This window comes from Entelurus aequoreus, linkage group LG16, assembly GCF_033978785.1.
Source record: "Entelurus aequoreus isolate RoL-2023_Sb linkage group LG16, RoL_Eaeq_v1.1, whole genome shotgun sequence".
NCBI classification, from domain to species: Eukaryota; Metazoa; Chordata; class Actinopteri; order Syngnathiformes; family Syngnathidae; genus Entelurus; species Entelurus aequoreus.
The window spans coordinates 31072963-31087962 of NC_084746.1; the positions used below are offsets into that span (position 1 = coordinate 31072963).

The following is a 15000-nucleotide window of genomic DNA, read 5'->3' on the forward strand; positions in this document are numbered from 1 at the left end:
AACAAATACCCAGAACCCCTTGCAGCACTAACTCTTCCGGGACGCTACATTAACATCTACGGCTTTTGGAGCTCAGTGCACAACTGCACACACAACAAGAAGGAGACGAAGCAGAAGAACGAAGAAGAGACATGGTGACGACGAGTAAGAAGAGGAAATACGCTTGCAAGTTCCAAAATGATTGGAAAAAAGAATTTTATTTCATCCAGGACAGCTCGAAGGGAAAGGGGTATGCTGCCTGCCCCCCTCCCGAATTCGGAGGTCTCAAGGTTGGCAAGTTTGCTCTAGACTCTTAATCTATATTCTTTTTCTTGTTAATATCTGCCTACTTTCTGCTACGAGATGGTTCCATCTAAACTATTTAAAGTTAACTCTCTTGGTGTTGTTTGAGGCTTGCTCAGCAATTAGTTTAGCTATTAGTAAGCCTGCTCCTGATTTGCTCTCGGTGTGTAACATGCTTAGCCACATCCTCCAGTGATTAGGATTCTTAAGATACAAGGAAATGCAGTTTATTTGCCTTAATGGATGTCATTATTATTAGCTCAGTAACGTTGCTCCAGACTGTGTATGGAGACACACAGTTAGCTGCTAGCCAATTGTCAGCCAGGGGACTAAAAATAAATGCAGTGTCATCATAGGGGATCGGCAATAATCGGCAATGACGATCACATACTCAACCAAAACTGATAGGTGGCCAAAGTCCACAAAACCAAAAACCAGTGAAGTTGGCACGTTGTGTAAATGGTAAATAAAAACAGAATACAATGATTTGCAAATCCTTTTCAACTTATATTCTATTGAATAGACTGCAAAGACAAGATATTTAATGTTCGAAATGAGAAACTTTTTTTTTTTTCTTCAAATAATCATTAACTTAGAATTTAATGGCAGCAACACATTGCACAAAAGTTGGCACAGGGGCATTTTTACCACCGTGTTACATGGCCTTTTCATTTAACAACACTCAATAAACCTTTGGGAACTGAGGAGACCCACTTTTGAAGCTTTTCGGGTGGAATTCTTTCCCATTCTTGCTTGATGTACAGCTTAAGTTGTTCAACAGTCCGGGGGTCTCCGTTGTGGTATTTTAGGCTTCATAATGTGCCACACATTTTCAATGGGAGACAGGTCTGGACTACAGGCAGGCCAGTCTAGTACCCACACTCTTTTACTATGAAGCCACGTTGATGTAACACGTGGCTTGGCATTGTCTTGCTGAAATAAGCAGGGGCGTTCATAAAAAAGACATTGTTTGGATGGCATCATGTTTCTCCAAAACCTGTATATACCTTACCGCTTGAAGGTCGAGGGTCACAGGCATTCAATGTTGGTTTTCGGCCTTTCTCCATATTCTCTGAACCTTTTGATGATGTTACAGACCGTAGATGGTGAAATCCCTAAATCCCTTGCAATAGCTCATGGAGAAATGTTGTTTTTAAACTGTTTGACAATTTGCTCACGCATTTGTTCACAAAGTGGTGACCCGAGCCCCATCCTTGTTTGTGAATGACTGAGCATTTCATGGAAGCTGCTTTTATACCCAATCATGGCACCCACCTGTTCCCAATTAGCCTGTTCACCTGTGGGATGTTCCAAATAAGTTTTTGATGAGCATTCCTCAACTTTCTCAGTCTTTTTTGCCACTTGTGCCAGCTTTTTTGAAACATGCTGCAGGCATCAAATTCCAAATGAGCTAAAATTTGCAAAAAATAACTAAGTTTTCCAGTTTGAACATTAAGTATATTGTCTTTGCAGTCTATTCAATTGAATATAAGTGGAAAAGGATTTGCACATCATTGTATTCTGTTTTTATTTATCATTTACACAACGTGCCAACTTCACTGGTTTTGGGTTTTGTACTATGATGCAAAAATTATGTATTTATGTCATTATTATTTTCATATTTCGAAAGTTTTGTGCATCTATAAATGGTTGATTTATATAGGCTAGTAAGGTAAAGTTTTGTACCACCTGAGGTGGGATGGAACAATCCATATAACACGTCACAGATGACGTCACACTAACATCACGTAACACCTCTGAGGAAGGCTGCAGAAGCAAGATAGCCGAAACTTGTCAGGTACAAAACTTTACCTTACTAGCCTATATAAATCAACCATTTATAAATACACATAAGTAGGCTAAATGAACCTCTTAACATAAAGTTTTGTGCATCGTTTAAATCTTCTTCTTCGCCCTGCTCAAGCGGTTCAATGTTAAAGTGAAAAAGTTGAAGGAAAGTACGGGTGGAGAACAATGCAATAGTTTGACCTCCACTAAACTCGGCGGTCACATTAAGCTTGGAGCTTTCCGTTAATGTGGCGGCCATTGTCAAGGCGCAGTTGAGTAGACGACGGCAGACAGTTTCTGGAAGTGTCGCAAGGCTCGTCAGCACCCCGGTGACACGGCTTCACATAGCCACTGGTGTTACCGCGCCTCTCCGACCTTGCTCGGTGGACGCAGACGACCACCGTTCTCAGAGTGTTACAGCTTCCTCGCCGCCGATTGAGGAAACACCACCCGTGGTGATTCTCTCTTTTGGCGTCATTCCTCAACCCCTCCAACACACACACACGTCTCCATTTAGATCAGCTCTAGAAACGCTTGAGGTCCTTCATGAATATGTTAATGAGGCAACTCTTAAAAGAGGTAAAGTGGTGTTCGGGGTTGAAACCTCACATTCCGCCTAATGGATTATTGTTACGACCATGTCAGAGCTGCCCGTGCAATTCCGAAAAAGGTGAAAAAAAAATAAGTTTGCCCAAATGAGCCTTGAGTACAGTAATTTGTAGTGAAACCCAAATGGCAGGTGTGCTTCTTCAAGCAGAACCTGGCTGACAGCTCAGCCAAAAGCTGCAAAGTATCTCCCAGAGCACGGAAATGGCAGCTTTCCAGACTAACTTTCACAACCATATAATATAGAGCATACTGTACTATACTGACCCGTCCTCCGCTCGAGATGGTCTCCTGCTGGCCCCATTATGGACTGGACTCTCACTATTATGTTAGATCCACTATGGACTGGACTTTTACAATATTATGTCAGACCCACTCGACGTCCATTGCATCCGGTCTCCCCTAGGGGGGGGGGGGGGGGGGGGGGGGGGGGGGGGGGGGGGGGGGGGGGGGGGGGGGTGTCACCCACATATGCGGTCCTCTCCAAGGTTTCTCATAGTCATTTACATCGACGTCCCACTGGGGTTGTGAGTTTTTCCTTGCCCTTATGTGGGCTCTGTACCGCGGATGTCGTTGTGGCTTGTGCAGCCCTTTGAGACACTTGTGATTTAGGGCTATATAAATAAACATTGATTGATTGATAGATTGATATACAAGTACAACCATCCATCCATTTTCTACCGCTTGTCCCGTAGTCAAATGTAAAGAAAATGAATTAGAAAAAACTTACAGTAGGCTACAGTAAGTACAGTATAGGGTTGTACGGTATGCCGGTACTAGTATAGTACCGCGATACTAATAAATGATAAATGGGTTATACTTGTATAGCGCTTTTCTACCTTCAAGGTACTCAAAGCGCTTTGACAGTCCACATTCACCCATTCACACACACATTCACACACTGATGGCGGGAGCTGCCATGCAAGGCGCTAACCAGCAGCCATCAGGAGCAAGGGTGAAGTGTCTTGCTCAAGGACACAACGGACGTGACTAGGTTGGTAGAAGGTGGGAATTGAACCAGGAACCCTCCGATTGCTGGCACGGCCACTCTACCAACTTCGCCACGCCGTCCCTGAATTTTATTCGGTACTATACCGCCTCTAATGTCGTGACATGATGGTTTACGAGCAGAGGAGCATGTTCGGTAGCACACAATCACTGAGTACTTACAAGCAGACACGGTTTGTAGACAGAAAAGAGAGAATGGAGCATTTTAGCTTAAAAACTAACGATAAAGGGGAAGCTGAAACGCCCTCAGTAAGAGGTGGCACCTGGCATCCACTGTAATGATACCAAGTACAAGAGCGTATCTAGTCAATACTACTATGATTACATCGAGATGTTTTAGAATCACAAAATCTTCTTTCATTTTTTAAAAATGTATATTATGTTTATAACTCAGGAAATACGTCCTGGACACAGGGCTTTGAATATGACCAATGTATGATCCTGTAACTACTTGGTATCGGATCGATACCTAAATTTGTGGTGTCATCCAAAACTATCGTAAAGTATCAAACAATTAAGTGATATTACATTTAACAGAAGTGTAGTGTTAAAAGAGAAAGTAAGCAGATATTAACAGTAAATAAGAAGTTGATTAATTATTCATTTTCTACCACTTGTCCTTAATAATGTTGACAAAATGTTACTGCATATGTCAGCAGCTAAATAGGAGCCTTTGTTTGCTTACTTACTACTAAAAGACAAGTTGTCTAGTATGTTCACTATTTTATTTAAGGACAAACTTGCAATAAGAAACATATGTTTAATGTACCGTAAGATTTTTTGTTAAAATAAAGCCAATAATGCACTTTTTTGTGGTCCCCTTTATTTAGAAAAAGTATCGAAATACATTTTGGTACCGGTACCAAAATGTTGTTATCGGGACAACACTTGTACAGTATTGACCCAAGATAATTTTTCCCTCGAAAAATCAATAAATCAAAGTTTACTGATAAAGCCCTTAGTCACAAATGTCTCAAAGGGCTGCACAAGCCACAACTACATCCTCGGCTCACATCCCACATCCGGGCAAGAAAAAACTCAGCCCAATGGGATACAACGAGAAACCTTGGATGCAGAGTGGATACGGTTTATAGTGTGAGAGTCCAGTCCGTAGTGGGATCAGCAGAGTATCATCTTGCATGAAAAAGGTTGTCTTATATACAGTACAGGCCAAAAGTTTGGACACAGCTTCTCCTCATTCAATGTGTTTTCTTTATTTTCATGACTATTTACATTGTAGATTGTCACTGAAGGCATCAAAACTATGAATGAATACATGTGGAGTTATGTACTTAACAAAAAAAAGGTTAAATAACTGCAAACATGTTTTATATTCTAGTTTCTTCAAAATAGCCACCCTTTGCTCTGATTACAGCTTTGCACACTTTTGGCGTTCTCTCGATGAGCTTCAAGCACACCTGTGAAGTGAAAACCATTTCAGGTGACTACCTCTTGAAACTCATCGAGTGAATGCCAAGAGGGTGAAATAAAAATTGCCCGTGGAAAGTCTGAGCTTCTCCACATAGAGACCTCTTCAAAAAAGTATAGAGGAGTTATAATGTAAGTTTTTGCATAATTGTATACATAAATCAGTCATCAAAGAAATATTTTTATATTTTTATTTTTTGCAATTTAGCAGTTGTTATCGCACTGGTATTAAAAATATTTTGTGTAAAAACGTGTCTTGGTAATAGAGGGGCTTACATTCGGGTCTGTCCTATATTTGGGTCAATGCAGTGTTAGATATAAATCTTCTAGTAAGGGTCGGCTTTTTCTCTGTTGCATTGTCGTCTTTGGGGTTTAGATTTTTATAAAAACCAACAACCAAGCGAGTAAGAGCTTTTCTTCTGGTCACTCACACACAACATAGCTCAGCAATAGGGTCTGATTATGAAGTTGGGGAAGTTAGCAAAAAAATGAGGAAGACTAATATGCTAAGCAGAAGGTGACAACTTTTGTCCAAAAAGGTGTCTTGGTAAGAGAAAGGTCTTATTTTTAGGACCGTCCTATTTTCACGTCCTATATTCAGGTCATTGCAGTGTTTTTTTTAATAAATCTTCAAGTGCGTGTAGCATTTTTTATTGTTCCACTGTCATCTTATTCGGGGTTTAGCTTTTTTTATAAATGCAAACCAACAGGTGGCGCCAAACTATTTCTCTCAAAGCGAGTAAGAGCTTTTTTCCCCTGTCACTCACGCACAACACAGGTCGTCTTATATACATGAAATGAAAATTGCCCGTGGAAAGTCCGAGCATTTCCACAAAAACGTGTCTTGGTAAGAGAGGGGCTTACATTCGGGTCCGTCCTATTTGGGTCAATGCAGTGTTTTATATAAATCTTCAAGTTTTTCTGTGTTGCATTGTCGTCTTGTATTCGGAGTTCAGATTTTTATTTTAAAAAAAACAATAACCAAGCGAGTAGGAGATTTTCTTACGGTCACTCACACACAACATAGCTCAGCAATAGGGTCTGATTATGAAGTTGGGGAAGTTAGCAAAAAAAATGAGGAAGCTTTTTTTTATAAATGCAAACCAACAGGTGGCGCCAAACTACTTCTCTCAAAGCGAGTAAGAGCTTTTTCCCCTGTCACTCACGCACAACATAGCGGGACAATCATGGTCTCTAAATGAAGTTGGGCAACAGCAAAAAGGGAAGAGGAGTTAATATGCTAATTTAGAAATAATGGTGATCAATGAAGCGGTCCATTTTTACAATCTACTCGTTATTGAGAATTGTTTTGTTTTTCTTGCCCTTGTTTTAGTAATTTTTTCATGTGTACAAAAGACAGAAAAAAGGTGTTGTTTTATATTAAGGCCTTTTTATACACGGAAGATTAAAGTAGACTATGCTTTTTTGGTGTGTTTTGGAAAGGCCGCCTATCTGAAAGCAGGAATATTATATGATCATGTTTGTGCTTGTTATCAAGCGTGTGCATTTGTAGCATTTCCCTGTTTACTGTACCCTTTTACTATCACGCTGACCTTTTCTCCTGCACCAACCGTCTTTGTTATCTGGACCTTTTGTCTGACCTGAGCTTTTTGTCTCCCCCCCTCCCCCACCCTACCTCACGACACACACACACACACACACACACACACACACACACACACACACACACACACGCTTCCATTGTTCCAGGTGGATACCCTTCGCCATGTTATCAGCCAGACCGGCGGATACAGTGACAGCCTCGCCGCCAGCCAGATGTACAGTCCACAGGGCATCAACGTAAGTACGCCTGCATCGGGACGATTGCGTGCCGCCGTGGTTTGTCTCAGTCGGGCTGTTGTCCAGCCAGGCGACCCCCAACCCTCGACCCCCAAACCCCCTCCACACCCTTCTCCGGCTGTGCCCTGGCTGGCAGGCAATGAGGCAGCTACCGGCCTGAATTGGCTGGACGCGCGCCGAGTCTGTCGGGGGATATTAGCGTTAGCGCGGCACCTGCAGTGGACAGGAACAAGGACACAGGTGTCATCGTACGACAACAACGCTCCTCTGCCTTGTGCACCTTAGCAACATAACCTTCACCTCTAAAAGTGGCTTCACAGTTGCTGATTATCATCCATTTTGGGTTTTCCGCAAGCATTTTTCTCAGGAACTACTGCAAAAGATTAGAGTCAAATATCCTCAATATGACAAAAACTATTTTTGGAAACCTACTTTACACTGGTCAAAGGTCTTTTAGTAGCAGCAACCTGCTCATTTTGAAGATCTACTCCAAGAATGATTGTCAAAGATCCTGTGTAGAACAGAATCAGATTGCTCTTATTTTTTTAAAACCTTCTGCAAAAACACTAGTCAAAGATCTTCTGTATGACACAAGCGCTCTGCTGTTTTTTAAAGACCAACAACAAAAACACTAGTCAAAGATCTTCTGTATGACACAAGCGCTCTGCTGTTTTTTAAAGACCGACAACAAAAACAATAGTCAAAGATCTTCTGTATGACACAAGCGCTCTGCTGTTTTTTAAAGACCAACAACAAAAACAATAGTCAAAGATTTTCTGTATGACACAAGCGCTCTGCTGTTTTTTAAAGACCAACAACAAAAACACTAGTCAAAGATCTTCTGTATGACACAAGCACTCTGTAGTTTTTTTTAAAGACCAACAACAAAAACACTAGTCAAAGATCTTCTGTATGACACAAGCACTCTGCTGCTTTTTTAAAGACCGACGACAAAAACTAGTCAAAGATCTTCTGTATGACACAAGCACTCTGCTGTTTTTTAAAGGCCGACGACAAAAACACTAGTCAAAGATCTTCTGTATGACACAAGCGCTCTGCTGTTTTTTAAAGACCAACAACAAAAACACTAGTCAAAGATCTTCTGTATGACACAAGCACTCTGCTGTTTTTTAAAGGCAGACGACAAAAACACTAGTCAAAGATCTTCTGTATGACACAAGCACTCTGCTGTTTTTTAAAGACCGACAACAAAGTAGGAGCAACCTGCTCATTTTGAAGATCCACTGCAAGAATGATTGTCAAAGATCCTGTGTAGAACAGAATCAGAGTGCTCTTTTTTTTAAAAAACCTTCTGCAAAAACACTAGTCAAAGATCGTCTGTATGACACAAGCACTCTGCTGCTTTTTAAAGACCGACAACAAAAACAATAGTCAAAGATCTTCTGTATGACACAAGCACTCTGCTGTTTTTTAAAGACCCGACAACAAAAACAATAGTCAAAGATCTTCTTTATGACACAAGCGCTCTGCTGTTTTTTAAAGACCAACAACAAAAACACTAGTCAAAGATCTTCTGTATGACACAAGCACTCTGCTGTTTTTTAAAGACCAACAACAAAAACACTAGTCAAAGATCTTCTGTATGACACAAGCACTCTGCTGTTTTTTAAAGACCAACAACAAAAACACTAGTCAAAGATCTTCTGTATCACACAAGCACTCTGCTGCTTTTTTAAAGACCGACGACAAAAACACTAGTCAAAGATCTTCTGTATGACACAAGCGCTGTGCTGTTTTTTAAAGACCGACAACAAAGTAGGAGCAACCTGCTCATTTTGAAGATCCACTGCAAGAATGATTGTCAAAGATCCTGTGTAGAACAGAATCAGAGTGCTCTTTTTTTTTTTTTAAACCTTCTGCAAAAACACTAGTCAAAGATCTTCTGTATGACAGGATCAATCCTACGACAGGACTTACTGGAAAAAAACAAGAGGTAAAAATCCTCTAAATTACAGGAAGACTCGCTGTTTTTAAAGAACTACTGCAAACATATTGGTCAAAGATCGTTTTGGTTACAGGAGCACTCAGCTGTTTTTAATCATTTAGCGCAAACATCCGTCCATCCATTTTCTACCGCTTGTCCCTTTCTGGGTAGCGGGGGGTGGATCTCAGCTGCAATTGGGCGGAAGGCGGTGTACACCCTGGACAAGTCTCCACCTCATCGCAGGGCCAACACAGATAGACAACATTCACACACTAGTCAAAAATATATATACCGTAATTTCCCCTCGTTCTGGTCCCTGCGGCTTATACAAGGGTGCGGTTTATTTACGGCCTGTTCTTCTCCGACACCGACGAAGAGGATTTCGGTGGTTTTAGTACGCAGGAGGAAGACGATGACACAATGATTAAAGACTGACTTTTCATATACCGGTAGGCTGGTTATTTTGATAACGTACAGGCGAGCACTTTGTATTACTTTGCACCGTTGTATTATTTGTACTCTGCACGAATACTGTTCGCCATTTCAAAGATGTGAAAGTTTGATTGAATGATTGAAAGATTTATTGTTAATAAATGGGACGCTTTGCGTTCCCAAACAGTCATCTCTGTCCCGACAATCCTCTCCGTGGTAGCAGGAACCCCTATATACTACGGTAATTACACATCAAAACCCTGCGGCTTATAGTCGGGTGCGGCTTATATGTGGAGCAATCTGTATTTTCCCCTAAATTTAGCTGGTGCGGCTTATAGTCAGGTGCGGCTTATAGTCCGGAAATTACAGTATCTGTATCATGAATCAATTTAAGTGGACCCCGACTTAAACAAGTTGAAAAACGTATTCGGGTGTTACCATTTAGTGGTCAATTGTACGGAATATGTACTTCACTGTGCAACCTACTAATAAAAGTCTCAATCAATCAATCAAAAAAAAATCTTGAATAATACTGGAGGTTTGTGCTGTTCTTGTGGACTGACTGCAAAAACGCTAGTCAAAGATCTTCTTTATGACAGGAGCGCTCTGCTGTTTTTAAGACCTACTGCCCAAATACTGGTTAAAGATCCCCTGTATAACAGGAACACACTGCTGTTTTTAAGACCTACTGAAAAAATACTGGTAAAATATTTTCTGTATGAGAGGAGCGCTCTGCTGTTTTTAAGACCTACTACAAAAACACTATCGTAGATCCTCTATATTACAGGAACACCTTGCACTTTTTAAAGGCCTACTGCAAAAACACTAGTCAAAGATGCTCTTTATGACTGGAGCACGTTGCTGGTTTTTAGGACCTACCACAAAAACGCTAGTCAAAGCTCCTCTATATTACAGGAGCACTCTGCTGTTTTTGAGGACCAACTGCAAAAATACTAGTCAAATATCCTTAATGTTACAGGAGCATTCTGTTGTTTTTGAAGACTGGCTACAAAGACGTAAATCAAAGATCTTCTGTATGACAGGAGCGCTCTTCTCTTTTTGAAGAGCTAATGCAAAAACACAGGCTAAAGATCCTTTGTTTGGCAGGAGAACGTTCCTGTCTTTGAGGAACTACTGCAACTACTAGTCAAATATGTTCTGTATGACAAGAGCACTCTGCTGTTTTTAAAGACCATCTACAAAAATGCTAGTCCGAGATCTTTTATATCACCCAAGCGCTCTACTGTAAAAATACCCGTCCAAGATCCTCTATATTACAGGAGCACTCTGCTGTTTTTAGGGACCTACTGCAAAAACACTAGTCAAAGACCTTCTTTATGACTGGAGCACACTCAGCTGTTTTCAAGGACCTACCACAAAAAAACACTAGTCAAGGATCCTCTATATTACAGGAACACTGCTGTTTTTGAGGACCTTCTAAAAATACTATTCAGAGATCCTCTATATTACAGGAGCACTCTGCTATTTTTGAGGACCAACTGCAAAAATACTCTTCAAAGATCCTTAACGTTACGGGAGCATTCTGTTGTTTTTGAGGACTGACTACAAAAATACTAGTCAAAGACCCTTAAAGGCCTACTGAAACCCACTACTACCGACCACGCAGTCTGATAGTTTATGTATCAATGATGAAATCTTAACATTGCAACACATGCCAATACTGCCGGGTTAACTTATAAAGTGCAATTTTAAATTTCCCGCTAAACTTCCGGTTGAAAACGTCTATATATGATGACGTATGCGCGTGACGTCAATTGTTGAAACGGAAGTATTGGTACCCAATTGAATACAATACAAAAAAGCTCTGTTTTCATCTCAAAATTCCACAGTATTCTGGACATCTGTGTTGGTGAATCTTTTGCAATTTGTTTAATGAACAATGAAGACTGCAAAGAAGAAAGTTGTAGGTGGGATCGGTGTATTAGTGGCTGGCTGTAGCAACACAACCAGGAGGACTTTGACTTGGATAGCAGACGCGCTAGCCGACGCTAGCCGCCGACCGCACGGATGATCGGGTGAAGTCTTCGTCCTTCCGTCGGTCGCTGGAACGCAGGTGAGCAAGGGTGTTGATGAGCAGATGAGGGCTGGCTGGCGTAGGTGGAGCGCTAATGTTTTTATCATAGCTCTGTGAGGTCCCGTTGCTAAGTTAGCTTCAATGGCGTTGTTAGCAACAGCATTGTTAAGCTTTGCCAAGCTGGGAATTATTAACCGTGTATTTACATGTCCATGGTTTAATAGTATTGTTGATCTTCTGTCTATCCTTCCAGTCAGGGATTTATTTATTTTGTTTCTATCTGCATTTGAGCCCGATGCTATCACGTTAGCTCAGTAGCTAAAGAGCTTCGCCGATGTATTGTCGTGGAGATAAAAGTCACTGTGAATGTCCATTTCGCGTTCTCGACTCTCATTTTCAAGAGGATATAGTATCCGAGGTGGTTTAAAATACATATCCGTGATCCACAATAGAAAAAGTACCTAAGTTACGGTCAGAGCGAAAAAAAGATACGTCCTGCACTGCACTGTAGTCCTCCACTCTCACTTTCCTCATCCACAAATCTTTCATCCTCGCTCAAATTAATGGGGTAATCGTCGCTTTCTCGGCCCGAATCTCTCTCGCTGCATTGTAAACAATGGGAAAATGTGAGGAGTCCTTCCTCCGGTGACGTCACGCTACTTCCGGTATAGGCAAGGCTTTTTTTATCAGCGACCAAAAGTTGCGACCTTTATCATCGTTGTTCTCTACTAAATCCTTTCAGCAAAAATATGGCCATATCGCAAAATGATCAAGTATGACACATAAAATGGATCTGCTATCCCCGTTTAAATTAAAAAAATTCATTTCAGTAGGCCTTTAATGTTACAGGAGAATTCTGTTGTTTTTGAGGACTGACGACAAAAATACTAGTCAAAGATCCTCAATGTTACGGGAGCATTCTAAAAGATTGTCTATATTATGAAGAAGAAGAAAAACTACTGCAAAACAGCTAGTCAAAGATCCTCAGTAGAACAAATCCCAGTTTTAAATAGACTTATTTTTGACTACTGACATAATTGAGACCAATTATTGTACTTCTTACTTTAGGTAGCACTACAGTCAGGGTCCCTTTTCCAGGTCTCCTTACTGGGCGGGCCAGACTGGGCCGGGCCGGGCTGGGTATGGCGGTGCAGGCGAGACCGGGGGCGGTGTGTTAACATGTATATCCATAGCGACAGGCAGCGCGGGCTTGAACAGAATCAATACGACAGTCGGCGGGGCAGAGGGAGCGAGGCTTTGGGCTAACAGTCCAAGCACATTGGGCCGATCATTCATCTACACAAACACAAACACTGACAAGGCTGCAACAAGCCCTCGCCCTGCAATAACAACATGCATGCATGGAGATCACGGCTCTGTGCAACAGGAGTCTACACACACACACACACATTATTATTCACAAATCAGACCAATATAAGTCGACATTTTTAGATCAAAATATGTTCAACCTCAAGCTAGCCGGCTGTGGTTGTAGCAACGTATTGACAAGTGGATGAAAAGCTCCGGTGCTACACAACAAAGCGTGTGATTGGTCCTAAAAAAGATATACAACCTTTTTTTTTTTAGGAAAAAAAAAAGCCTGAAGGTAGTTTTAAAATCCAAACAAGGATGTTAGTTGGAGATGACATATCATGTCCGTGTTCATTTGAGGCTCAAAGAAAACATGCACTGCTGCAGTGAATGTATTTTTTTTTTTTTTTTTAAATAATACAATATGTCCCTGTGGAAAGTAAATGCATTTAAATCATCTCGCCCTAATTTTCATGTTTTTTATTACACTTCTTTCAGGCTCATATTATTTGTTCCAATTTTGTCTTCAAGTAGTTTTATCAATCGATTTTCTGCCGCTTGTCACATCCATAAAAAACATGTTTTCCATTATTCATAAACAATGTATAAGTGATAATATATATTTTTAAACTTTATTTACATAGAAACAAAAAATATTTTTGAAAAAACACTTCCATCTTATCCAGAGATTCAGATGCAATTGTTTTGAATATAATATTGTTTTTTTATTATTTCCATTTTGTAATTTTATTATAATAATCGAAAATAAAATATTAATTGATTACTCGCTGAATAAAAATGTAAAAAAATAAGCTTTGCAAATGCATTATTTAGAAAATGTAAAGAAATAACAATACAATTGAAATGTCTTTATTTTATTGTACTTATTATTACTTATTATTTAATTGCAAATAGTTGATCAATTATTGCAGTCTAATTGGTTTGATTATGTATTTAATTATAAATTATTGTATAATTTCCAACATTTTGTCAAAAAATATTTGCAAAAAATCCAACCAATCATTCCAGTTTTGTCTGTGTCCCATTATGTGTTTTATCAATTTTGGCATTTATTATTTATTTTATTATGTATTGTTACTATCACCATGTAATTGTTTTGTCATTTACAAAATACTAAATTACATCAAATGTCTTTATTTTATTGTACTTGTATTTCTATTTTTGGCAATTATCTAATTGCCAAATTTTTTATCAATTATTAATTTTATTATGCACTTAATTATTGATTATTGTATAATTTACAACATTTTGTCAAAAAGCCAAACAATCATTCCAGTCTTGTCTATGTCCCATTATGTGTTTCATCATCGTTGTTATTAATTTTGGCATTTATCATTTATTTTATTATGTATTATTATTATCACTGTGTAATTGTTTTGTAATTTACAAAATACTAAATTACATAAATTAATCTACACACAAAAAGCTACAAAATACTGATCATGCTATTCGACATTGTAATGATTATTGAATTCTTATTTTTAGAAATTATAATACAATTGTTATATTTTGAATACAAATATTTATATTATTTTAAATAGAAAAAAAGCAAAATAAATATGAGCTATTATTTTTAGAAATTATAATACAATTATTATATTATGAATACATATATTTATATTGTTTTAAATAGAAAAATACATTTGAATGAGGATGCTTTATTTAATTTTGTTTAAAAAGCTGTATTTGTCCTTGGATGATGACGAGGACGTTTTGTCCCCCGTCAGTGCATCACCTCTGCTTCTTATTCTTCCGCCATGACAATTTTCCTCGTGCAAATTGCTGGTGGGCGTCTCCTCTCCCAAGAAAACTTGAAATGTTTTGTCCCTTTAGTCTTTTTTTCCCCTTCCCTCCTCCAGTGGCTTTGGAACGACATGACAGACGTTTTTACGCTAAATAACAGGCTTTGGGAAATAAGCGGCTGCCGAAACGTACGTTCTGGCTTAATAGCGTTGAAATTGCAATTTATGTCGCTAATGGTCTCTACGCAACCTAATAGACGATAATGTATTCTTTTATCCGGAAGTCTATGAATGGTGTTCCTTTTGCTGCTTTTTATTATCAAATGATGTCTTGTGACAGTCATATTTCTAATAAGGGATTTTTTTTACTGTAATTTTGCAGAACTTTTGTATGCACACTTTTTTTGTATACATTTTATTTGATTGTTTCATAGTTTTGTATACTGTAGTCATTAAGGAGAGTTTTTCATAAAATGATCACATAAATCCAATGATTTAACATGTTTACACGATATTAAACATTTGGCTTAACTTTTTTTTTTTTAATTACAACTTTTTTCTCCACAAGTCCAACTTTTTTATCGTAATATTATGAGTTGACT

At 39.2% G+C, this 15000-nt stretch overlaps 1 protein-coding gene across 5 annotated transcripts in view; it reads left to right on the top strand.

Annotated features, from left to right (window-relative positions):
- The window catches only part of LOC133630840 (pre-B-cell leukemia transcription factor 1), a 309529-nt gene that overhangs the window by 289260 nt on the left and 5269 nt on the right, over positions 1-15000 (top strand). For all 5 annotated transcript variants that reach the window (XM_062022627.1, XM_062022629.1, XM_062022628.1 and 2 more), the window contains one exon: positions 6823-6912. In XM_062022627.1, the coding sequence (XP_061878611.1) occupies positions 6823-6912 (90 nt within the window). The remainder of the gene's footprint in view (positions 1-6822; positions 6913-15000) is intronic.